This window comes from Hydra viridissima, unplaced genomic scaffold, assembly GCF_058129835.1.
Source record: "Hydra viridissima isolate aposymbiotic clone 2 unplaced genomic scaffold, HvirCarnegie_v1 scaffold_15, whole genome shotgun sequence".
Taxonomy (NCBI): Eukaryota; Metazoa; Cnidaria; class Hydrozoa; order Anthoathecata; family Hydridae; genus Hydra; species Hydra viridissima.
Window position 1 is genome coordinate 4,299,427 of NW_028324314.1, and position 26,919 is coordinate 4,326,345.

General features: G+C 27.1%; 2 protein-coding genes and 1 pseudogene across 5 annotated transcripts; 1 reads left to right on the forward strand and 2 right to left on the reverse strand.

Annotated features, from left to right (window-relative positions):
- Positions 1–4,298: 4,298 nt before the first annotated feature.
- LOC149878265 (uncharacterized) lies at positions 4,299–6,637 on the reverse strand. The gene has a single exon (XM_090073365.1). The coding sequence runs from the start codon at positions 6,360–6,362 to the stop codon at positions 4,461–4,463; it is 1,902 nt and encodes a 633-aa protein (XP_089929491.1). The 5' UTR covers positions 6,363–6,637; the 3' UTR covers positions 4,299–4,460.
- Positions 6,638–7,611: 974 nt separating this feature from the next.
- LOC149878266 (WD repeat-containing protein 13-like) lies at positions 7,612–21,322 on the forward strand. Of its 3 annotated transcripts, XM_090072702.1 has the most exons (14): positions 7,612–7,782; positions 8,405–8,460; positions 13,900–13,991; positions 14,491–14,527; positions 15,193–15,392; positions 15,614–15,696; positions 15,859–15,999; positions 16,100–16,266; positions 16,440–16,583; positions 16,756–16,814; positions 16,963–17,082; positions 17,204–17,322; positions 17,419–17,564; positions 21,113–21,322. In XM_090072702.1, exons 1-14 carry the CDS (start codon positions 7,707–7,709, stop codon positions 21,143–21,145), a joined length of 1,473 nt encoding a protein of 490 aa, XP_089928828.1. In that variant the 5' UTR covers positions 7,612–7,706; the 3' UTR covers positions 21,146–21,322. The 3 variants fall into 3 exon arrangements, 2 of the variants coding, with proteins under 2 accessions (XP_089928828.1, XP_089928827.1); XM_090072701.1 differs by lacking the exon at positions 21,113–21,322 and having other exon boundaries at positions 17,419–19,084; XR_016447556.1 differs by lacking the exons at positions 17,419–17,564; positions 21,113–21,322 and having other exon boundaries at positions 16,420–16,583; positions 17,204–17,237.
- On the reverse strand, positions 9,667–12,443 carry LOC145193853 (uncharacterized; annotated as a pseudogene). Its single transcript, XR_016447555.1, has 2 exons — positions 12,137–12,443; positions 9,667–12,010 (listed from the first exon to the last, which is right to left on the reverse strand). The product of XR_016447555.1 is annotated as an uncharacterized LOC145193853 (transcript).
- Positions 21,323–26,919: the final 5,597 nt, after the last annotated feature.

The following is a 26,919-nucleotide window of genomic DNA, read 5'->3' on the forward strand; positions in this document are numbered from 1 at the left end:
TCCTTACAAAGCGTGTTGACGGCCTCAAAGGTACTGTGGATCACCTTGAAAACTGTTTAAGGGCTTGGACCACAGGCATTTCTCAACAAATGATAAAATGCATTTGTACCAAGGAACTTCAAGTACAATTTAATCGTCGAGACTCAAACGGTTAATTTCAATGTGGGATGATTGAGAAGCGGTGAAAATTTATCTTCCAAAGAGTTGATAACATCACCTAGAACACGATGCTGTTGGCGCCTTTTCGGCTTATCGATTTCTTTAGATAAAGCACTCTCCTTAAAGTATCTGACTTTTTGTGATGGAAAAAGAACTTCCATTCAGGATCGCCATCTTCAGTAGCGAGCACATGAACTGAAAAATCTGAATTTTAACTCTTTTAAAACTAAGCTTAACTCTTTAGTTGTTTAAACATAATTTGCTTAAATAGCAAAACCTTAAAACTTATCAGAGTTTAATTGTGATATGAAATGCCTTAAGTTATTTGTTCAAGTTACATTTTTAAAAATATTTGTTGATTTGTTCAACACAGCAACCTACAGACAAATATTTGTTGTTACATTTGTTTTTCCATGGACGAAGGCTATTTGTAATATACGGACAAATGTTCGTGAATTGTAAAATACAAACATTTCTTCGTGTCTCACGAAGTTACGTACGTAACTTGCTTAACAACACAAGACCCTGAACTCTTTGACCAAAAAAATAAAAGGATAATAAACATTTTAATTGACAAATTTGGAGGTTATTAAAAAAAAAAAAAATGCACCTCTGTGAGGGCAATTTAAGAGTTTTGATTTGTAATGATTTAAAATAATCCTTCACAGATCTGGAACAGTTCTTAGGATCTTGGATTATCACCTTGTTTTAAGATCCATTTTCAAGTCATTTTTTCTTTTGCATGTGTCAGCATAACATTCTTCATGAGATCTAAATAAACTTTCTGGTTCATAATATCTTCTATGCGATGAATGGGATGATGGGATTGATGATGGGACAATGGGATGATGGGATTGTTACAACTAAAACATCCCAAATCCATAATATTTCCTCGGCCATCTTTAACAGTAGGTAACTGATATTTTGGAGTGAGCCTGACTCCTACTAGACGTTTGATATACCTTTTTACATCATACTGAACAGCAGAAACTTTGATAAGTTAGAAAAGAAAGAAAAGAATTTTTGCTCAGTCATTAATTTGATCATTAGCTATTAATAATTATCAGTCATTAAATTGATCAGCCATTAACTGTCCTATTAATATGATGTATTACAAATTTTATTTTGGGTTACCAATTTCTTGCAGATATTAGTATTTTCTTAACAGGACGGCGGCCATACAGATTATTTTGATTTTATCGACGTTTAGTTGTATCAACGCTGCAGTTTGTGCCATGAAATTGATGCATAATTGTATTAAGTTCGTCAGCAGTCTTGCGAAGATCTTTCTTGGAATACCATAACAATAATCTATCGACCTTTTTAGTTGTAACTTTAGGTCTTCCAGTGCAAGGTTTGTTTTCAATAGCTTTGCGCTGACGAAATCTCGTGATAATCTGTGACTTATTCCTGGTTTTGAAAAACTTAAGTTTCAAAAATCTTTTTGTAAGACATTTTTTCCAACAGCTCTTACAACTTTTATTCTTATTAATTTCTTATTAATTCTTATTAATTTCTTTATTTCTTTTGAAACTTCCTTAGCTCTTCTCATGCTTTTAAAAAAAACACAAAGTAATTGAATTATAAAGTTTCATTAATATTTTGGTCTTTAATTACTTTTTTGTTTGCAAAAACGAGATTTAATTGCAAAGTATGATACTATTTCTAAACTTTTGCACGAAAAGCCTTTTCAAAAAAAAAATTAAATTTTAATTAACCGCTATAATTTATCATTTTTGCGACTTGTATTATGAATTGATATAAAGAACATTTGAAAAAGTTTCAGCCGATTTGAGAAAGTTTATGAAAAGTTATGCTTTGAAATATGAAAAAAATTTGTCTAAATAAAAAAAAAAGAGGTACATGAAAAAGAAATGAAAAACTTTGAAAGTATGTAATAACGTAGAGTTCCTCTAAAATCCGAAGATCGTGAGTTATGGATTTAAAAAACTTCCAAATGTAAATTTTATTTTTACAACTTATAAAAGAGTTTTTGCTCCAAATAACCAGAAGATCCCAGTGGTAGTTATCTTCTAATCCATCCTCCCTCAGTCTCTAAAGGTATACCATTGTCTTGTATCTTAAAAGTGATTAGAAAACAATATAGTATTGAATAATTGTACTCAAAAACACTTTGCCTGACAAGTTTGAAAATTTAAATAAAATGGATAATATTTAATTTAATTCCACTTCAAAAAAATTGGTATCAGTAATAAAGAATTAGGAAGAAAAATTTTACGCTGTGGAAAGAGAAAAAACATATTTTTAACATCATAAACATAGTGGACCTCGGTTCTCTATGCAAATAACGTTGGAAGATTCTGAAGTGATTTTGTTTTCTGGATAAAATTTGTTTTGAAAATAAAAATTGTTTTGAAAATAAAAATTGTTATCTGGATAAAACTGTCGTTTTTAAACAAAGTAATGATTAGATGTTATTTCTAACCGGAAAGCACAATTAACTGTGTTAATAATGATTAAACAGATTTTAAGTAAAAAAAATTACATTTATCATCAAATGTATGCCCTTTGAATAAAACAAAGGCTATACTGCATTTTTTATTGAAGATATTTCTGATGTATTACATCTTTATTCAAAATCTTGATCAGTATATTATGATCTTGTGGAAAAATTTGTCTTGCCTTGTGAAGATACCGAGAATTTAAATATGAAGATGCTGAGGATCTAAAGTATTGTTCTACATTAGCTGATGAGTTGGCACATAAAACCTAGAATGCAGTTCTCTTTTTCAGTTACTTTCAGTTTTTTACCTTAAATAGCTAACTTTTACATTCTAATATTTTATTATTATTCAGTAAGTGAAAAAATTTTTCTCAATAGTAAGTCATTACAAAGAATTTGTTCCTTAAAAACTTCTATTTTATGATTATAGATTTTGTATATGGAAAAACTGTTGAGTAAATGATTCTGCGCATGCTTCAAAATGTATCAGAAAAAATTTGATCCCTTCTTCGATTAAAATGTTTAAAAAATCATTGCCAAATTATGATCTTAATGTGAGATTTGCAGAGTGGAACCTTTTGATTAAACTTCATGCATCTTTAAAATAAAATCCTTTTTGTGTCTTCATCTAAAAATTATTTTATTTTGAAATTTATCATTTTACTTTATTTTATCAAAAAACATTTTGAAATTTATCATTTTGCTTATTTCATGTTTTAAATACTCAAAAAAAAGAATATATACTATTATTAAAATGAGTTTTTAATCATTAAAAAAAAAAAAAATTAACTTGCTTTTGAGGAAAATATATAATGCTTTCGTTTGATCAATTTCTTTGTTTTATTAAAGTTTTCTTTCATAATTTTAAACGATTTAAAAAAAAAAAAAATTTGCCGTAAAAAGTAAACTTCAGCTAGTTTTACGGAAAATGAGCTCTCACAGCTTGTGTAAGTTGGCCTTGATTTCTGTCTAAAAAGTTTTGTACTTTCTTTTTCATATTTAGGTCACTGCACCTTATAAGTGAATCACTATTTGCAATGACCTGTGTTGTGTAACATTGCCAAATTATAATCTATAATCTTATAAACATGAAATATGTTAAGATTGATTGATATCGATTGAAATGGAGGAGCGTTCGTATCATCAGCCTCCCTCTGGCAACGTCCTTTATTTCATGCATCTGCATTTTTTGTTCGATTGTACAAAATAAAAATTTCTATGAAATATGTACTGGACGCAGACATTCGGAGACGTAACTTTAATGCTGAAGTCTGGATTTTCGACTTACGTTTTAAACATTTTATTTCGACTTATGTTTAAGAAATATGTATTAAACTATATTTTTAAAATCAAGTCGGCCTTTCACTCCAAGTGAAGAACTAATGTCAAAAAGATATGCACTAGAATGGTTTCAAATTTTCCATCCAATTTTTTAATTTTCTTAAACAAAAAGAGACAGTAGAGTCTCATGTTTCTACACTTGGCAATTAAATTTTCAAGACTATCCGTCTTTAATATTAAAATTATTATAACTATTAACTATTTATGTAAAGGAGTCTGATAAAACTTTTTATCAAGATGGGTTTATAAAATCTATTTGCGGTTATTTTATGGTCATGAAGTTTATTGAATTTTGATTATGTTAGATTAAGTCTAGTAAAAAGTAATATAAGTCTTTCTGCCATATATTTTAAATTGCTTTACCATAATTACTTGTGTGCCCAAGTGTAAAAATATAATTATATTTTTAAAAATTAAATCCAGTAAAAGGTCTGCTAGATTTGATATGCAAAATGTAAGTTATACAAAGCAAACAATAATGAATGAGTTTGTTTTATTACAACATATCATATAACTTGCTAATGTCATCTGCACTGTGGTGTGTTCTTTGAATATCATATGCTTTATTTATCTCTGATCCAATGCGTTTGTACTTGTTGTTTAACTTAGCCTTGTTAATGTCATGAACACTCAATCTCAGCACAAAAGAATCTTCTGGATAATAAACACTTTTAGATTTAAAACTTTGTTGAATCTTTCCATCATTAAATGTTTTTGAACGTGGCTTACTTCTTGGTTCAGGATTATCATATATATGCTGTGTAAACAGTCTACTATCCTTCAAAAAGTTTGCATTCATATTAATGTACCCATCACTATCATTAAGTTCACCTTCATTATTTTTGCATTCAGCCTCAACCTGTTCAGTGTGTAGATTTTCAAAGAACTCTGTATGTTTTTGGTTTGAAAGTGGAGCTCCACTTGTAGTATCTAATGTTTTAAGTACTTTTTTTCGTTGAGAGTTGGTTAATGTGCTGTAACGATTTTCTTTTCTTCTGTTGTTGTCAAAACTCTCTTCATCTGATTTTAATTCCGGTATTTTTTGATCAAAATATGCATAAGGATTGATTTCAGAAGCAGTTGAATCAGCACGTTCTGGTGGTGGAGGTGGTCGACGCAGTCTTTTAAGTGAGTTAATTCTTCTAAGAAATATCAGTGTTCTACGCTTTTGTTTCACATACAAATAAAGGATAATGAAAAAACTGATAATAATAACAGGTATAGTCACACTAATTATTATAACATCTGTACTTTTATTAGTCCCTTGTGATGTTGTTTCAAAGCCACAATATACAACCTTCTCAATGACGATTTCTTTTTCTTGTTTGTATATTGCTGTAAGTGATAGAAAGTAGTACTTCTTATCAGTTAAATCTTCTAATAATGAATGTAACTTTTTAGTTTTTATTGGGAAGCTTCCCTCTGATTCTTTGCAATTAAAACATCTTATTATAAATGATGCATTTACTTTTATGTTTGAAAGTCCTTCTTCTTTCCAAGTCATTAAAGCCTTATTTTGTGTGATTTTTGTAAATTCTATTTTTATTTTGGGTTCATGACATGTGCTACTTGAATTGTTTCTCTGTGATATTTCTCGAAATGCACCATTTTCACAAAAACATTCTTTTCGCTCAATATCAGTAAAAGATCTTTCTCCGCATTTTCTACATTTTTGGTCTCCCAAACTATTTTTGTAATGTCCACTTCTGCATTTTTCACATATTCCCCTATTCAGAGTGTAACCTTGTAAACAAACACAATTTCCATGCTCTTCCAAACTACCATTTGCATAACATTCTGCATACAAATTATCATCAAGTTTTGTAGAATCTCCAGAACATGTGCCATTTATTTTCAATTTTTCTTCTAGGGAAGAGGGTGCATTCTGTTTAGGATATTTTATGGAGTGATGCCTGGACTTTTGACAAGTATAGTAGTACATAGAAATGTAATTAATTGTTCCACAAAAGTGAAGATAATGGAACTCCACTGAAAAAGTTAAATAATTTTTTGTTTGAAATTTTATTTCAAAAACTTTTGTTGTGTTTTTGTTATTGTCCATTGATAAGGGATGAAGATATCCTTCAAGATTTTCGTTTAAGCCTGTTAGTTTTTGATGTACTAATAAAGGGTCATCTCCTTCAAATACAGTTGTTGAAATTTTGATAGTTATTTCATGTATATCATTAATCATTAATGATCCACCCTCTAATTTACAGAGTTCACTACTCTTATTGCATTTGGTTGTCCATTGGTTGTTTTTTAGTTCAAAAGGATTAGAGCAGTCGTTCATTTTCATCAGGTTGGTGATGTCATAAACTATGAGTGCTTGCTGTGATATACCAAGAAATAGAATGAATTGAAGAAATAGAATGAAAACAATTGTTTTGAGGCACATTTTTTATCTTCCTTTATGTCTTTTTAGTTTTATTTTTTATTTTTGTACTGATTTATAAAAACTAAGTAAAAACTCAACAAATAAATACAATTCTAATTATAATACATCAAATGCAATATAATAATGCAAGATATAAAAATATTACAATAAGCATTAACAAAATAAAAAATTAATTGTAAATAAATGAAATTAAGATTTCTTATCTAACTTAATATTACTTTGGCACATCAATCAATGATCTTTCAATAATGTCTTGAACACTAAAACTCCAGATTTAAATTAAATTATAATGCTGCTTCAGTTTGCATCACAATTTGTTCTGGGGGGTAAATAATAAATAAAGTAATAATGTATGAAGAATTTAAATTATTCAGTGATTTCTTTTCATAAAAAAATTAATTATTCTTCATTTTGCATAAGTCTGCTGCATACTGATGAAATCTCTGACATCATACTTGACTGTCTTTTGATTAAGCAATTGGTTTTCTTACTTGTTATTATTGCTTTGCTATATTTTTAGTTTAATTTTTTGTTATATTAGTTTAAAACTTTGAAAAAAGTTATCACATACTTTATGAAGATAACTTTTTCTAAGGCTATGAAAACAGGAAGAAGAAGAAGAAGAAGAAGAAGGAATCATTAATTTTATCATCATTTTAATCTTTTGGCATAATGATGACAATTTTCATCTAGAATTTATTTTGTTAGAAAATGTAGTTGATTGTTAAATTTTTCAAATTTTTTATGTTTTTTTTTTAAAGAAGCTATCTTACTCATTGTTATGACATCACTTTTAATTTGAGCTATAAGAAAATGTTGAATTCTTGAATGGATGATTATAAATTCACTTGATTATACTATTCACTAATTGTGAAACTTGTCAATGGTTTTTTTTATGATTTTTATGATTTAACTCAAAAGTAGTTGTTATTCTATGAAACACTAAATTTGGTATTAAATGTTTTGTACTATACAATTTCTAACTTGAATAAAAAAAATAGGACAATTCACTTTGCTTAGAGGGGGTAATTATTTTTGTTTTTAGGGGGTAGTTATTTATTTTGAATTTACAGTTTTGTTATGGAATTGTTTGGCATAAAATGTGTTAACTTAAAAATTCACTAAAAGTCTTAATAATTATGCAATTTCTCAATATCTTCATATAATCAAATACCTTCATAAAATAATCAATTTGTCCTTTAAATATAATTCTATAAAATGATAATCATTAATAAATCATTATATCTTTTATTAGTTCACAATTTAAAAAAATATAATTATCAGAAAAGTTTCCTTTGGTTTTGCATTTCCTGATTCTTTTACATTTTTGGTTGAGCATTTTCGATGAATATTGCGCAGCATATTTTGGCTTTTGATGTTAGATACAGCAACTATAGAACAACTGCAGATCCTCAATATAGTAAGTTCAGGTTTTAGGTTATATTTTAAATATTTTGTTTGCATGTTTCTTGGCTTTTTGCTATTTTATCTATATGATAATGTATTTTTATGTTATTTAAATTTGAAACAATGTCATTTGAAAATAAATTTAAAAGAAACTCAATAATGGTAAAAAAATTATAGTAAAGTGAATAAAGTCTTCGAAGAAAATTAACAGTCAACAATAATTCATCAAGAATAAAAAAGTAACAGAGTAACGACAAGTAATAGGATATTAGTTTAAAATTTAACTGTTACTAATTTCTACTCTATCATTTTTACCATAATTTTTTTTAAAGAGGTTGTGCTGATCTTCAAAATACTTGTGTAAATTTTAATAAACACAAGATCACTATTTATACAAACATTAATGTAAACTTTAAACAAGGTTTTTTTGAGATTTTATGTTAAGGTTCTATATTTATTCTGATGTTATCACCCAAGTCAGATAGTTGAGGCAGATATCTGATGTGGCAAAAAATAATAAAATAGACTTAAAAAGTTTTAAAGAAAAATTAAGTGTTTTTTTTTCTGTAAAATAAAGACTTACTGGAATATGCCAACCAAATCCCAATGGAACAAATTTTTTTTTTTTTTTACAGGAACTTTGTATATTAGGCGTCGATCACAATTATTAAGAGATTTAGCTAAGAAAGAGGTATGTATTTTGTTATGTATTTGGTAATTTTGATAATAACTTGATTTGATTAAAAAAAAAATGCTTTTCAGTTTAGTCTTGACACTTATACTTATTATTGATGAAATATGGACTTAAAATCTTTATTGTAAGCATTTATATAATGATAAAACTATAACTTATCAGGGTAATTCCATATGAAATCATCCAAAAAAAAATATTTTTGACACCCTTATGTCTCAGAATTTGTTCATTTTTACCTCACTTGCAGTCCATATTAAAAAAATAATAACTGCGAAAATTTTAGTTAAAAATACACATGGGTTCCAGAGATATCATCAGTTAAAATAATGCTGACTCAGCATTTTAGTGATTATCTGAAGCGAGTACAAAGCAACTTTGACATATAGTATCTTCATAATGGCTTGGGGAAATTTCCTAAAATTTGGTACCCCAATAGATTTTAACTTGCAGAATCCAAAAAGAGCACTCTCAAGACTTGATTGTCTCAGGAAATGCCTCGTTTACCCTATTTTGTTCAAAATTATTGACTTGTAAATTCATGATTTTTGGAGGTAAAATGAAGGCTGTGGCCCAAAATCCCGAATAAAAAGTTTAATTGTATATCATTATTTTATCTTAGGTCTACTGAAAAAAATTAGGTTCATCAATTGTCTCTCTAATACTTGATCAAAATTTGCGTTTAAAAATTGTGTCTATAGAAAAATTTAAATTTTGTAACGAAAGCACATGAAATGTTTTTGAAACATTTATTTGAATAAAACGTCAAATAGTGCTATTTATTGACTAGTTCAGGACATTTATAGTCACAGGCCAAGTGAGGGCATGGGAGCCTCTGACCAATTTTGCTTTGCCCCCCCCCCCCCCCAATCTCCCTGGATTTTTTTTTTTTTTTTTTTAATGCGTTAAAGGATATAATAAATAATTATTAAAATTCAATTTAAAAACATTATTTTTTTTTTTAGTTTAAGTTTCAGAAACAATTTTTTTTCATTATTTACCTCTTATTTCAAAGTAAGCACTCAAAACTTAGATCTTTTTACGATTTTAAAAATCATAAATTTTAAAACCAAAAATATTGAAAAGTTTTTTAAAACATTTTAACAATCAATATCTTTATGTTGTTATTTAACAATCAATATCTTATGGTATTAATACTAATATAGTCATTGACATAATAAGGTGGACAGTGGGATTTACTTAAACCCTTCTCAGCCTTCCATACAAGGATTTGAAAAAAAGAAAAAAAGAAAGACAAATTCTAAATGCAAAATAGGTAAATAAAATTACAACAAAATTATTTTAAATGTATTTAATTTTTTTTTGTAACCAACTGCTTATATTCTCTAAATCTAAATCAGATATGTTGTACGTACGACCTGATATTGTTGTGGGTGTAGAAATTAGACATATAACTTCAGAATTGAGCACCCAACACTCGTCATTTCTCATTGGCCAAAAGAAGTTTTTACTTGGTCCATGTGGATGCATAAATCTGACTTTTATATCAAGCTCACTTACATCTTCAGCAATCCCTACCCACCAAAATCCGTCATAAAAACATGCAATATAATCCATTTTTTTAATGTTTAATGAAATCTCTTTATCATGTTGGCTTTTTGGAATGATATCAAATATTTCAATACATGTATCAATACTTGTTTTTTTACAACTTATAGTGTTTGAAGCAATTGGAATAAAATGATGATATGTCCTTGTGCCAGGAACTGTTCTTCCACCTAAATATCTTTTTTCTAATTGTGCTCGTGTTTGATCGATTTCATCTTTAGAAAATAATATAAAACAAATTCCATTTATCTTGGCTTTACAAAAGCAGTACATTAAATTAACATCTAAAATCTGCCCAGTAGTTATTTGTTTTAGACTTTCTTAGCATACTACTCTTTTAACAGTCCCACCAATACCATCACAGGGGGATTTACCATGACTGGTAGCAAAAAAAACCCATTCAGCATTTAAATCAAAGTCTTTACTGTGATGACAAAGATTGATAAAGTTTTTAAAATTTTTAAATTGTGCTGCACAACCATCGGAAAAGTATTTCACACTTGATACATCAGGTAGATTTTCTTTGATATATCTAGTTATATCTTCCTGAGTCTTGTAAATAAATCCTGTGTCATGATTAACATCTTTTGAAAGGTAACAAAAAGATTTGTGTTTGAGAACTTTTTTCTCTATAAGATAAAGTACAATTGTAAAAAGTGAACATTGACTTTTACTCCAGTGATAACTTTGAACCTCATCCTGAACAACATATTGATAATTTTCAGCAAAATCTGCTAAAATTAAGCATTCGTTTTGGTTAAGATTTTCTTTACAGTTTTTCAAGTATCTACTTTGTGTTTTTGCAATATATGAATGAGTGGTAAGGTTGTCAATGCTGTCACATAATAAATCATTAAATTCATCAAGTGGCAATGATTGTAATAGTAGTGTTGTACGATCGGTACTCTGCCATTGCTTGAATGCTACATCTTCTTCGAGCTCATGGTCCATAAACTCCTGCACTAAAAAACTTTTTAATGCTTCAATACCAGGGCATTGGTTACATCGATGCAGCATACATTCTGCATTTTCAAGCGAACAAACAATCAATGCCATAAAATCTTTATAATTTTTGTTCCACCTAATGGCATCAATGAGAAGTTTTGTATTTTGGTGATGTATGCATACACATACATTATGAGTACCTGAGGCATTAGTTGTAATACACCATTTAGGTTTAAGAGTACAAAACTTTGACAAACTGACTTTGATGTTAGGGTAGTCTTTTTTAAATGCAACATGTAATTCATTAAGATTGAGTAGCAATAATCTTTTTTGAACATGCTGGTTTTTCTTAACACTTACAAAATCTTTTTTTCCTGGCATCATTCTCGAAAATTCATCACTTTGATAAAAGTTAATCACTAAATTAACTGTTTCTGGTGAAAGTGGGTTTCCAGTTTTTTTTGGGGGCAATGAGAGAATTCCATGCTCATTTTTAACTTTTCTCGCAGTTCGAACAAGATACTCAGACACTTCAAAGTAGCTTGATATCTTTGTACGTGTCCATGATTTTGGTATGAGTGTTAACATTTGCACCTTATGGCGATAAGAGTCAGTCCCTGAAATTTTTTTTTTATTTCATACATTAAAAGGTCTAGATCATGGTCATTGTTAATGTTGTTATTTGAAATGGGGCTTTTTATTTTTGATGTTAAAGAAGTTTCCTTAATGTTATATGCTAATGAGACCATTTTTGCAACTCTGTCAATAGTGTTCTCAAACTTTTGTTTTGCTGCAGGCAATTTGCTGTGTTTTGAAAGACTTTTTAGTTTGACTGGTGAAATTCCAAGCAATTCTATAGTGGTATCTAACTTAATTTTTTTCTCACTTTTTGATTCCCATTCCTCCTGTGAATTTAAATCTCCATCTGTTTCTACTGCTTTTTTGTAACATTTACTGCACAGTTTCCAACCTGGGGTTACATAAACATTATTTTGTTGCAAAAATTTCGCTAAGTCTAGGGAAATCTTTATATTACCTAAGAAAAAAATTTAGTTTTAAGTTTTTAAAATAATTGAAAATATAAAATTTTTTATAAATAATAAAATGTTTTTCTTTTATTTTAATTTCCATATAAATTCTGTTGTAATTAATTTTAGATTACCTTTTATAGCAATTTTTTTACTTTCCATGTGTGTTCCAAAAGGATTGCAACACTTTGTAATTTTTCTCTCAAAATATTTTCCATAGAATTGCTCATGATAGCAACATATAACTCTTATTGAACAATATTTTTCCTTTAAATTTGCTCGCCATATTATTACTTCTTGTTTTTCACAAGAAAGTTCTTTGAATTGAACAAAACCTTGTTTTCTAGAAAATCCAGTTTTGTGGCAATGAATGTTAAGACTTTTTCCAATGTCACATTTCTCCATATTAAATATATTTATTACTTATAATATTATCTGCTAAAAAAATACAATAACAATAAAATTCACAATCATTCTTTAAAAAAATACAAACAAGGAAACAAAACATTTGCTTATTTTTGATATAATAAGAGGTAAGCATTCACTGATTTGATAATGAAAAAAAATTGTTTCTGAAACTTAAACTAAAAAAAAAATAATGTTTTTAAATTGAATTTTAATAATTATTTATTATATCCTTTAACGCATTAAAAAAAAAAAAAAAAAATCCAGGGAGATTGGGGGGGGGGGGGCAAAGCAAAATTGGTCAGAGGCTCCCATGCCCTCACTTGGCCTGTGACTATAAATGTCCTGAACTAGTCAATAAATAGCACTATTTGACGTTTTATTCAAATAAATGTTTCAAAAACATTTCATGTGCTTTCGTTACAAAATTTAAATTTTTCTATAGACACAATTTTTAAACGCAAATTTTGATCAAGTATTAGAGAGACAATTGATGAACCTAATTTTTTTCAGTAGACCTAAGATAAAATAATGATATACAATTAAACTTTTTATTCGGGATTTTGGGCCACAGCCTTCATTTTACCTCCAAAAATCATGAATTTACAAGTCAATAATTTTGAACAAAATAGGGTAAACGAGGCATTTCCTGAGACAATCAAGTCTTGAGAGTGCTCTTTTTGGATTCTGCAAGTTAAAATCTATTGGGGTACCAAATTTTAGGAAATTTCCCCAAGCCATTATGAAGATACTATATGTCAAAGTTGCTTTGTACTCGCTTCAGATAATCACTAAAATGCTGAGTCAGCATTATTTTAACTGATGATATCTCTGGAACCCATGTGTATTTTTAACTAAAATTTTCGCAGTTATTATTTTTTTAATATGGACTGCAAGTGAGGTAAAAATGAACAAATTCTGAGACATAAGGGTGTCATGGTCTGGATGATTTCATATGGAATGACCCATCATCATCATCATCATCATCATCATCATCATCATCATCATCATCATCATCATCATCATCATCATCATCATCATCATCATCATCATCATCTTCATCAGCAGCAGCACCAGCATCATCATCATCATCATATTATTATTATTATTATTACTATTATTATTATTATTATTATTATTATTATTATTATTATTATTATTATTATTATTATTATTACTATTATTATTATTACTATTATTATTATTATTATTATTATTATTATTATTATTATTATTATTATTATTATTATTATTATTATTATTATTATTATTACTATTACTGTTATTATTATTATTATCATTATCATTATTATTATTATTATTATTATTATTATTATTATTATTATTATTATTATTATTATTTTTATCATAATAATAGTAGCAATAAAGTTAATATTTATAATAACATTAATAATAATAATGATTATGATAATTGTTATTTCAGTTTTTTTCTATAGCTGTGTTTAAAGCATATCAGATTTTATTTTTTCAGCATGATACATCAATTAGAAGACATTATTTACATATTCGCAAACAACTGCTTGCTAAGAAATATGGAACAATACCTGTAACTGAAAGTCTGAAGTAAGAGATATTTTACTATTATTTTTTTCCTTTCATTATTTTAGTGTAACTTTTAATTCGGGCTATAGAAAGTATTTCATCAATTAGTATTTAGGCAATTAAAAACTTTTTGTATATGTTGCAGTTGTTTTTGCAGTGATAATGAATCAAGTGATTGGAGTTCAGAGTTTCTATGAGTTAAAAAAGTTCAGAGTTGAAAGACATGAAAGTGCATCTTTTGTTGAAAATAGTTTTCTATAGATTAACAAGTCTCAAAAAGACATCCAATCACAAATTAAATACTGTCTAATAGTAAGGATATTATTTTAATATTTTTATTAAGATATTAGGATAATATTATATGATATTGTATTAAGATAAAAAGATAATATCTGAAGATGTTAAATTATATCTTTAAATTAGGCAGTATTTGATTGGTGAATGGACATTTTATTGAGGCCTCAATTGATTACAATTGGTGCACTAGAAAATAGTTTTTAATTTGTTGTTTTTTTTTTAGATCTTTTAGTATTAAGAGTCGCACAAGTTCTATAGAGGTAACTTTTTATAATTTATTTTTTATTTTGCATTGGTTTTTAATTCTATTTTATATAATTCTTTATTTAAATCATTATGATATTTTGTGTTTTTTATATATTTAATTACTTATTTACTTAAATTATTGTTAAAAATCATGTTTTGTTAAATAAAGTAAGCAACAAATCTTAAGATGATTTCTAAATTCAATTGCACAAAACTATGCATAAATTGTTGGTAAAACAATTGACTCTAGTATTACTTAAAACTTTAATTATTTTGTAAATTAAAAAATAAAAATATTTTCACCCTTTTTTCAATATCTTGAAATTCAATATTATAAAACTTCTTTTTTTTCATATTTGTTAGTTAATTAAATAAGATTAAAAGATATCAAATTGTCTTATTTGACTAAATAGAAACTATGATAAAAATAGAAGTATCAGTATCAGAATCTATTAGTTTTCTGATAAAAAGTTTCATATGTAAAAAGATTTATATATATATATATATATATATATATATATATATATATATATATATATATATATATATATATATATATATATATATATATATATATATATATATATATATATATATATAAATTTTTGCTGTAAATTTTTTTTAAAAAAAAAAACTTACTTTATGCTAAAGTAATAAACCTCAAAATTTTTGATACCAGGCTAAAATTGAAAGTCATCATCTTGATTTACCACGTGATGTTCTTCGATTAAGCCATCAAAAATACCGAAGTGGATCTGTCAAACGAGGGGGAAGCATTGGTTCACTTAAGATGATTCCTATGTCAGAGACAGTTCCAGATGAATTAATAGACATCGAAAATGAAGGTGTTGTACCCACAAATAAAGCATCTGCAAGCAGGTCAGTCATATAATCCTGTTGTTTTTCTAAATATTACATTTAAAAAAAAAGTATAATTTAAAAGTATTAAATCTTTAAAAATAAGTCAATTAAAGTGATGTAAAATAGAAAAAAAAGGTAATGGCGATAAAAATAATATTAATAATAATTTTGTTTACAATTACATGTTAATAAATTTATTATCATTATGTACTTTAACTATTGACATCTAAATGTTATAGAGCGATGGGCGGGAATACCACATTAAGCGAAAACTATGCATTCTCAGGAATGTTTCACATATTTGATCAGCATGCTGATGCAGGTAAAATCTACAATTTATTCAATATCATTCTATTTTTTAATTTGTATTATGTTTTATTGTTTGTAATTAAGCAAAGAAGGTGACACACAAGAAATATAGTAATAAAAATAATGTATAATGGTATAAATGAAGTAAGTTATCAAATGTATGTTCACTTTATAGTAAATGCTGTTAAGTTTGCAAATAACAACAAATTCCTATTGGCATGTTGCTCCAAAGATGCAACACTCTCTGTGTGCTCATTAGAAACTTCTCCACCCAGAGTTAAGTCTATACTTCTTGGTCATAAGGGTCCTGTCAATGGTAAAAGACTTTGTGTTTGTTTTATTTTTTGACTATTATTGTATTCTCAACCAACCAATTGCACTCTTTTGATAACAATCAATATGAACTTTCTCCAAAGATTTTGATTGGTCCAGTGCTAATGATTTACTGGTATCAGCCTCTGATGATTGCACAGCTCAAATCTGGAATGCTAACAGTGGCCAAAATGTGCGAACTATAAAAGATCCATTTGACACAGCTGTTAATTGTTGTAGATTCATGCCACTTAATAATAATCTAGTTGTAGTATCTTTTTCATTATTTTTATGCTTTTATTGTTGTTTTGTAATATGTTAGATTTATTAGAGAATAGTTTAGCCAGCATGACAAAACTTTTCAGTTTATGGTTTTGTTAGTACGCTTAATATTACAAAACCTTTATTACTATATTATTAAAAGTCATTCTTAATGCTCAAAAGACTGGTAATGAAAAAGGTCATTTGCAAGTATTCAATATGTCAACTGGTATGTGTGCAAAAGATGGAGTTGTTAAAGGTCATACTGCTATTAAATGCATGGCATTTGACCCTACGGGAACTCTACTTTGGACTGGTGATGAAAAGGTTGAGAATATTTTTAATATTATTTGATATTAATATTTAATATTATTGCTTTATCATTGGTAGCATAAATGTTTACGAGTAGAAATTTATTGGTGCAAATGACTAGTAACTAAGTAGTTTCTAAGTATTTTTTTTCTCCATTCCACTATTGCAATATTCATGTTTAATTTAGGGTGTTGTTGTGTCCTTCATGTTTAACTTAGTTGAAGGAAGATTGGTTAGGGGAAAAAGGTAGCAGTATTTACTTGAAACTTCTAAGCATTTTCAATATTTTTCTGTATATGCTATTATGGTTCATTTACATATTAAAAATATAAAATCAATAGTAGTATTATTCTGGCAATTAAGACTTATTTCATACTGTTGAATAATTACTTAGGTTTTTGACTCCACAAAATAGCAGCATAACTTCGATTTGTGCACGTACATGGGTTAGCAGAGAGGCTCGTGCCCCTTCTTTGTTAGTAAACTGTCGAACTAATTGTTGCATGCTATTGAGGTAATATTTTTACATAATTCTTAAAATTGTAATAAAATATTGATTTTTTAAAATCTTTTTTTTTTTACAATTTTTAATGTCACAAAAGTGTCTTTTTGTAAACCTTAAAATCAATGTTTAGTATCTGTGACACCACTGGGCAGATTCAGCAAAAAGCGTTTTTTCCCATAAAGCAAGAAAAAGAAAAAATAAGAAGCTCTTTTTGTCCACTTATGTCTTTTCGCCAGGGAGCTTGTATAGGTTTCTGTTTTTCATTTTATATGTTAAACTTTTCTTAATTCATTTTTATGTTAAACTTTTATAATTTCTTTACATCTTCAACTTTAAATTTTTTAGTGACAGGTAGTGAAGACACTTCTGTGTATTTTTTTAATATTGATGAACCCCTTAAACCAATTAATACATTACTTGGGCATTCAACTGCTGTACTTGATGTTTGCTGGAACTATGATGAAAGCCTATTAGCATCATGTGATGTGGAGGTAAGAATATTTTTAACACCGCTTTTAAATTATGAGCATATCTATGTTTTCAAAGATGAAAGTAAAAAATGTAAAAAAATCAGTAAGCATCACAGTTAAGCTGATTAGTAAGATTTCACAGCTGAGAACCAGTTTTTAGTGCCAGTTTATAATTTTTGAAACAAAAAATTGATCATAAAAAACATAACCATTTTATACTATCCGTAATTATTTGACAATATTTTTTAAAGTTTTCAATATTTTACATACAAATGAGGAAAGTCAAGATAGAAAACCATTTAAATATTGTGCTCTATTACTATTTATCAAAAGTTAGAAGAAAAAAATTAATTAGTTTATTTAGTTTATGACTTGGTCTCATCTTTGTGGCAATAACTGCTTTAACATGTTTCCAATTTTTGGAACTCTATTTTATGTCACTCACTTTAAGTTTTTCCTCTCTTTTTCATTGTTGGACATTAGTTTTTTTGACATTTCTGTCTCAACTCATCCTGTGAAAGTTCAATTGGGGAAAGATTGGGTGATTGGTAAGGCCATATCATTCTTTCAATTATTTTATCTTTTTCTAGTTCACTTAAATGATTCCTGTCAAGTAGATCTTGTTATTATGAGTTTTATAGTCTTGGTCAAAGGCATTGATGGTTATTCTTTTCTCATGTTGAGGATTTGATTCAAAAATGCATTTGTAAAATCTCATTAAAATTTGAGAAGCCATTATTTTGATACCTTTTATTTTGTGGTGGAAAAATTGTGACTTACTGAACTATAAGTTGTAAATACTACTTTTTAGAATAAGGAGCACTAATTTTTATCTTCATTTTTTATTGTTTTAAATGATATCTTTAATCAATATTAAAGAAATCATTAAAAACAAGAGAAAAAATAAAGATAAAAATAATACTAGTTTACATCACATTTAAGTTATGAATTTGCTTAATTTACTAATATACTTATATTTTACAAATATAGTTTACATTACGTTTAAGTCATAAATTTGCATGCAATCTATTTACATTATAAAAGTAATCAATGCTGCAATTACAAGTTACTATAAAACTTAAATACATATATTTAATGTGAACTTGATTTAAATATCTTCATCATATTTGATGATAAACAATGAGTTATTTTTGTGTGTTTTGTGATATCATTTTGTGGGTTCATTAAAGTTCATCACTAAAGACTATAAGTGATCTTTTGAAGCATATTCATTATCGCCGTTATTTCTTCTACACAAAATTGTAAAACCTCTTGCAGACAAGGTGATTGTTGCAGGGCATACGAAACTATCTATCTCCTTGAAATTCTTTTCTATAGAAAACTATCCAAAAAATGAAAGCGTTGATTTTTTTCCTGTGGTTAGCGATGGTGAGTTTATTAATCAGAAAAGTATTTATTCAGCAGAACTTACTGACAAAAATAGTAGTGAAGATATTTTTTTTTTCAAATGCGTTAAATGGTGAAAGAATAAAAGAATTGATTTTAGATGTTTTAATGATATTTAAGGTGTCATAACCCAAACGAAGTTGTTGTTTAGTATGTAGGCAATACCATACAAAATATTTTATCCACATTGATTTAAAGTGTACAAAAATCAATACACAATCATGCAACGAATGCTGGTAGATTGGATGACTAACTTAATGATATGGAAGCTCAGCGTGTAAAATGTTGCTTAGTTACATCAAGCTAGTTGCAGAGAAAACATTTTTAACAAAAAGGGATGGTTAAAAAGGTTCAAAAACTAAAGCTCACAAAATTTGTGCTGTTTATTAAAATGTTTGTAAAAAGTAGCTTAAAATTTGCAAATATCCTGTAATTTATTGTTTCCCATTCAAAGTTTGTGCTGTTTGTATATCTATCAAAAGTGTTTAAAAAGCAGCTCAAAAATTTTGGCAAAAATCTTGTAGTTTATTGTTTTTCATCTGATGTCACAAAGTATGGATAGAAAAAAAGAAGTATAGGTAGAAAAAGATTTTAATAAAGGACAATTAGAACGTTTACTGTAAATTCTGGCAATCAGATTTTAATAAAGGACAATTAGAACGTTTACTGTAAATTCTGGCAATCAGATTTTAATAAAGGACAATTAGAACGTTTACTGTAAATTCTGGCAATCAGATTTTAATAAAGGACAATTAGAACGTTTACTGTAAATTCTGGCAATCAGATTTTAATAAAGGACAATTAGAACGTTTACTGTATATTCTGGCAATCAGATTTTAATAAAGGACAATTAGAACGTTTACTGTAAATTCTGGCCAATCAGATTTTAATAAAGTTTTTTTTTTTTTTTTACTTTTATAAGTTCCAGAAACTTTCTGATTCTAATAACAACTTGGATGATGTCACATTTTCAATTTAAACTTTTTTTTTTTCAAACCCAAGTTTAGCAAGTTTAGCAAGTTTATAGCAAGTTTATAGCAAGTTTATAGCAAGTTTATAGCAAGTTTAGAAAGTTTCGAAAAAATTTAGGCCCAGTATTTAAATTTACTTGAATTAAGAAATAAAAAATCATTTTGTATTTCATGTTTATCATCCAATGTGTTAACAAAAGGATTAATTTTAAAACACACTTGAAACTCTTATTGTGTTTGTTAGCAAATTCTGTTTTGATTGTTCAAGTGCTGGAAATCTTCAACCGGCAGCGTTAGTCCCCTTTTTTTTTCTTAATTAAGAAAATTATTATCAAAATACTTAATTTAAGTTGAATAAATTTATTACTATGTTTTTTACTATGTTTTTTAAGATAATATTTTAAAATTATAATTTTTAACAATCTTAGATTATATTTCAGTATTATTATTATTATCATTATTATTATTATTATTATTATTATTATTATTATTATTATTATTATTATTATTATTACTATTATTACTATTATTATTATTATTATTATTATTATTATTATTATTATTATTATTATTATTATTGTTATTATTACTATTATTATTATTATTATTATTATTATTATTATTATTATTATTATTATTATTATTATTATTATTACTATTATTATTATTATTATTATTATTATTATTATTATTATTATTATTATTATTATTATTATTATTATTATTATTATTATTATTATTATTATTATTATTACTATTATTATTATTATTATTATTATTATTACTATTATTATTATTATTATTATTATTATTATTATTATTATTATTATTATTATTACTATTATTATTATTATTATTATTATTATTATTATTATTATTATTATTATTATTATTATTATTATTACTATTAATATTATTATTATTATTATCATTATTATTATTATTATTAGTATTATTATTATTATTATTATTATTATTATTATTATTATTATTATTATTATTATTATTATTATTATTATTATTATTATTATTATTATTATTATTATTATTATTATTAATTATGTAAAAATAAATCTGTTTAAGAAAAAATGAGAAAACCAATTGACAAGTTAAAAACGTTTATTTTGTTCAACTTCTTTCTTCTTCTACAAGCCCAGTTTTTTTTAAAAAGATTTTTGAAACTTATTTTAGGGTACTGTGATTATTTGGAAAAGAGTCCATTGATGTGGTGGAAGTCGAAAAATCCATCTTTAATCGCTCCATTTTAGCATGACTTATACAATTATTTATTTTTTATTCGAGGTATTTACTTAGGATTTAGTTAAAGGTTTTCAACTTCCATCCTATCTATATACAGAGGCCTAGTAACGTGGATACTTATTGAAATATTTATATTTCTGTTATTTTACGCTTTTTTCGTGAAAAACTGTGACGAAAGCAATAATGCGTCTATACAATATTCACGTTCAAAATCAAGGTTTGATTTGAAACCCGAAGTGTTAAATTCTATTTTGACGTCATAAATCATTCTTGTGGCGGTTTTATATTATTTAGATAATATTTGTAGTGAAATGGTAATGTTTTGGAATATTGTGAAGTATTAATACTTCAATAATATTCTTGTCACCAGGCCTTAAGATTTTTGTATAAATAAGTGATTTCAACGTTTTTAAATTCTATTTTTATTAAATATTGTTATAAATAAAAAGGGTTTTGACTTCCTCATTCAAAAGCACTTAACAGTTTATTGACTAGAAAAATTCTATTCAACAAAGAATGGCAACACGAGGCACACGCGCGTTCGAGTGACTGATAAATCAATTAGACTACCGTATAACGAAGTACAAGTTCTGTCAATCATGATTTTGATAGAACTCTTCATATTAATAGACGCATACCTTTGATGTGATGTTCTCGGACAATAAAAAAACGCAAACATTAGAATAGATTAGTTTTTCAAATCACTATTGACATGATTAGTTTTGAATGTTCAGTATCAAAGAAAAGTTAAAACTTGATTTTGGAGGCAGTGGATCATATTGCTGTGTTCCACAAATCAAATGTACATTTGTTAAAACAAAAAAAAGGTACATTTATACAAGTATATAAATTCTCAAGGACACCGCTCGTCGTAATAAGTAGTCGAAATTTATTTCTCAATCCAAAAGATATAAATGAAAATTGTGTCTCATTTTAACGGATTTAAGTACGCGAGCTGCATTTTAAAGTTGAAGATATTTAGTTTTCAACAAAAAAAGACTAAAAAACAAAAAACTGTAAAAAAAAAAAAAAAAAAAAGGAAGCATTTTTAACAACTTTTACATTTAAAAAGTAAATTGTTGAATTTCTTTTCTCATACTTGCATCAGCGTTATACAGTTAAGTACAAAAAAATAAAGACACATTACTTTTAATTTTTTGAAATAAAATTAGTATGTTGATATTAATATAGAAATACTCGTACTAGTAGTTACTTCATAAGCAATTAAAAAAAGCAGTATTCATTTCCAAATCTTTAAAGAGCCATATAAATACTTCAAACATTTATGTAAAACTTAATAAAAGTTGTTACATTTATTCGAAACACGTGAAATCTTTTTTTTTTAAAAAAGATAACATCAAAAAAGCTCGCGAACGGGTCAAGTTCTAAATTTTTACGTGAAGATCAATGCATAAGTTTACATCTAACATGAGGATTTTTCGTTAGTAATTAAGTTCAAACTTCTTTATCAGTTTTTGAAAAGTAACTTTTCGTATTTAAACAAAAATATGAAACTTCATTCAAAAAATTGCGCAGCATCACAACCTTCTATAGTTTATGAATATAAATTTATCACCAAAAACCTTTCCTGTTTCTAACGCATGGAAAATTACGCTGAAAAAATCTGATGTCTTCAAAGGCTGGCAGAGAAGCTTGAACTTTATTTGAACAAAGTACGATTGAGCTTCAGTTCAGTCCTATCCGAGAAGGAAATGCTCATTCCTCCCCAAGCTGTGCAACTGGATTAAAGTATTAAATGCAGAATAAGTACGTGGTCTATGCATAAAAAAAACTTTTTCCTAGCTAATATATTGTTTGTTAGTTACTTTTCAACCACTGTCTGATGTCTCGAAAAAGCCAGCATGTTCTTTAATGAACTTTCGAAAAGTACGGAAACTTTACTTTTGCGCAGAAAAAAGTGGAATACACCGCTAACACAGACACCCACACCGACATCCAGTAAAAAATTGGACAATTTGTATGTAATCACTTAATGAAAATTTAGAGTCTTTTTCTAGGCGCATTTTAGCTATGGGATCAATCATTCGTTCCTACCCATCCTCCCCTACCATCTCAAAAAAAAGACAATCACTGGATGAATCATCAGTTGGCTCTGGTACTAAAGACGTAGTTTCTTAGCAGTTAGCTCGTAGAGATGCGTACCAGCTGTAAAATTTTTTCGGCACCACTCCTGAAGAACACAATTTCAATAATTTTTTTTTTTTTTTTTTTTGTATTTGCGACATTTGATTGACAACATTTTATTATTTAACTGAAAGAATGTTATCAGCATTTGTTGTGATCTGTGTAACTTGGTCTTCCTCAGTCTGCTACTATCATTTTTTTATATGTACCGTTATGCTCATAATTGTATGAGATTTGTTTGGGATTCAATTTTTCCATATTTCAGACATTCTATCTTTAATCAATTGACTTTTTTGCCTTCCTCATTTGGCAGACAAATCACACAGCTCGTTTATTTCATACGGGTCTTTTTCTGGTATTTTTGAAAGTTTGAATCTGGTCAATCGAAACCAAATACACACTTATTCTTCTTTTATTTTTCAATAGCGGAATCCATGTTGTCGCATTGTATGAATGGATTCTAGAATTTTGTCACTCATTCCATAAAAATCTTTGTTTATCTTAACTACCTCCTTCATAAAATTCCTTGTTCATTTTAACTACCTCTTACATAAATTGTTTAGGTGTAAACTTTTTTGTAAAATCCATAGGAGTAGCATCATTCGAAGCACACTTTGCATGTCAAAAACAATAGTTATGAATTTAAACCTTTTGAGACTTAAAAAACGAAAAGCTACAATTGCTGCAAACAGCTTCTGTAAGTTGATTGTGAAGCATATTTTGAATTTTTTTTCCCCCCCCGGAATATTCCTTAGATCTGTAAAAATGTTCAAAATTGACAAATCTTAAATTAAGAAATTGCTTTATGCTCGATTTTCGTACGTTTCGTGTTTCCATTTAATGAAAATTTTAAATGTGTTCTTTCAATTCTCTCAAAATTTTTTAAACCTCCCTTATCAGTAGTGAATTAAAAAAGCTTTGTCAACCAGAAAATTACTTATAAAAGGCATTTTTTCAAAGAACCTTTGACACACTAGATACTTGATTCTGTCACCAGTCAAAAGTAAGCCTTTAAAAATAAGCTAGCTTTATTTGAATTTTGAATTCCTCTAGAATAAATTTATAATTATGCAACCCCTATTACGATTCGAAAATCGAAGTTCTTTCATTCTCAGTAAAGTTAAAATTACATTTAAAACGACGAGGTTAATTTTTTTGGAAACTTATTAGGTTTAAATATTTTTTTTTTTGTTTCGTAAGGAAGGCATTTACTTTGTCTTTTCTTCGATATATTTCCCCAACCCACCCCTTTTCTATTTTCGAACCACGTGTAGTAATGTTTTCCTCAGACGACACTTAAATATCAGCGACTTGATAAACTGCATGGGTAATTTTGATGTTCTCGTACAGAAAATAATTTAAACACAATTTCTGTAAAATATAAAAAAAATAATCAAAAATAATCAGCATTTTCGTCTAATGTTGATTAAATTATGGATTTTGCATCAGAATTTGATCTGGATAAAAAATTGTCAAAACCATTTCGGTCCCAATAAATGCAACTTCATGCGTATCTCTAGTGAGGAAAAACTAACAAAGTTATTGAGTTTCTAAATAAATAGAAACTCACTAACTTTGTGAGTTTTTCCTCACTAGTGATACGCATGAAGTTGCGTATGAAGTTGAGTTTTTCCATACAAATGAATAATGTTTACAGGAAATGAATCTTATAATGTCCTAACTTCGCTATTGGTTAAAGCAATTTAATTAGTGACTTACAGAATGATAGAAGTTTATGTTCAATCAAATAATGAAAAAATTTTTGTGCAAAACGAGTAAATGATAATTTTTCTTTTAGAACGACGATGTTCCCGCCAAAAACCATTTAGAATCCACTTAAGATTATTGTCCCGTAGAACATTTCTCGGAACAATAATGACGCTAATAGTCATACTATTAAGTATGCATGAGACTAAATGGAAAATCATTCGGTAGTTTAGTTATTTTGTAACTGTTTTTTACTTTTTCATTTGCATGGCTGATAATTAGATAATTGATGTTAGATAAAATAGCTGTTTTTCTCCCCCTTCAAAATATAAAAACTGCTTATTTTACACCTCTAAATATCGAAGATTCCATTTTACACCACTCAATATCGAGCACTCTTACAAGTAGAAGAGATTTTTTTAACGCAATAAAAAAACAAAAAAAAAACTTGAACATTTGTTAATCCTAATATATAAGCATTCAAATATTGCGCAATAATATATAAGCATTCAAATATTGCGCAATAATATATAAGCATTCAAATATTGCGCAATAAGGAGCATGTCGCAGCTAAAACAATTTTTGAGGATGTAAAAAATCTGTAACAAAAACTTGAATATAATAATAAAAAAAATACAAAAGATGTTTTAAACTCTTCAAAATAATAAAAGAGCAGGAGTTAAAAAAGTTATCGTAAATGTTTTCGAAATCAATGAATTTTCCGTATTTCATATTTTCAATCTTTCTCTTAAAAAAAAAGTAGTGTTCGTGATAAATAAAAAATTGTCCTCGTCACACCGTTGTTAAAGACAGACGATGTCTCGTATCTGAAACTATAGGCGCATATCTGTGCTTGCTTGCTCTTTAAAATTATCAGAGCGTGTAATGTGTAACAGATATTATAGGCTTAGAGCGGAAAATGATATCCTGTATGGAAACAACTTGGTTTGCCAAAACAAATTCTCACCAACCACACAGTTATTGAATTAGTTAATAAAATGCTTTAAGGTAAGGTTATATTGCTTTGACCTCTCAAAATCCGAAAAAATTGGCTTCACAAAACTTAAAAACTTACTTTTTTTAGAGATCTCAAATCTATTTTAATGTAAGAAAAATTAATATAAAGAGAACCAATTATACTTTTTACATATATTATAAAATTATACTTTGTTTTTAATCTTTCTTATCTACAAAAACGTGCATACGATAAATCAAAAAATATGTCTTTTGGATTAAAGAATTTTTTGAGTTTAATTTTGGATTAAAGAAATTTTAGAGTTTGATTTGTATTGCATTCTATTCTTAATTCTTGACTACAAAAACCTAAATATTCATTTAGAGCATATTTATATCAAATAAACACCGCACCTTCGCATCGCTATGCTTCGTAGTACATCGGAGTACTTCGTAAACTTTAAAAAACTTCGTATCAAACTTTGCAAAACTCCGTAGTTACGAAGTTCTGAATTTACGAATTTGTTCGAATCTTCGTAGTTACGAAATTCCAAATTTGCAAATATTCGCATCACCTTCGTAAAACTTCTTGTGCGAAGGTACGGTGATGAATATCAAATCAATCTGAACGTGAAAGTTAATTTTAAAATGGAGGAAAATAATCATGATGAAGAGTGCTAGGTGTTTAGCCGGGTTTTAAAAAGGCTTAGATACAAAAAAGGTTTGGAAACACTGATATATATATATATATATATATATATATATATATATATATATATATATATATATATATATATATATATATATATATATATATATCAGGATAATATATATCAGGATATATATTATCCGAACAATAAGTAACTTTAAATAGTTAACCACTTCCTGTAAAAACTAAAAACGTCCTTCCCGCCGAGCGAATTATAATACTA

What these genes read in the sequence shown, in the direction of transcription:
- LOC149878265 (XM_090073365.1), bottom strand. Translation starts at nt 6,362, where the DNA reads ATGTGCCTCAAAACAATTGTTTTCATTCTATTTCTTCAATTCATTCTA.
- LOC149878266 (XM_090072701.1), top strand. Translation starts at nt 7,707, where the DNA reads ATGAATATTGCGCAGCATATTTTGGCTTTTGATGTTAGATACAGCAAC. An exon ending in GAGATTTAGCTAAGAAAGAG is followed by an intron (nt 8,461 to 13,899) that starts GTATGTATTTTG and finishes TTATTTTTTCAG; the next exon opens with CATGATACATCAATTAGAAG. An exon ending in TCATAAGGGTCCTGTCAATG is followed by an intron (nt 16,000 to 16,099) that starts GTAAAAGACTTT and finishes CTTTCTCCAAAG; the next exon opens with ATTTTGATTGGTCCAGTGCT.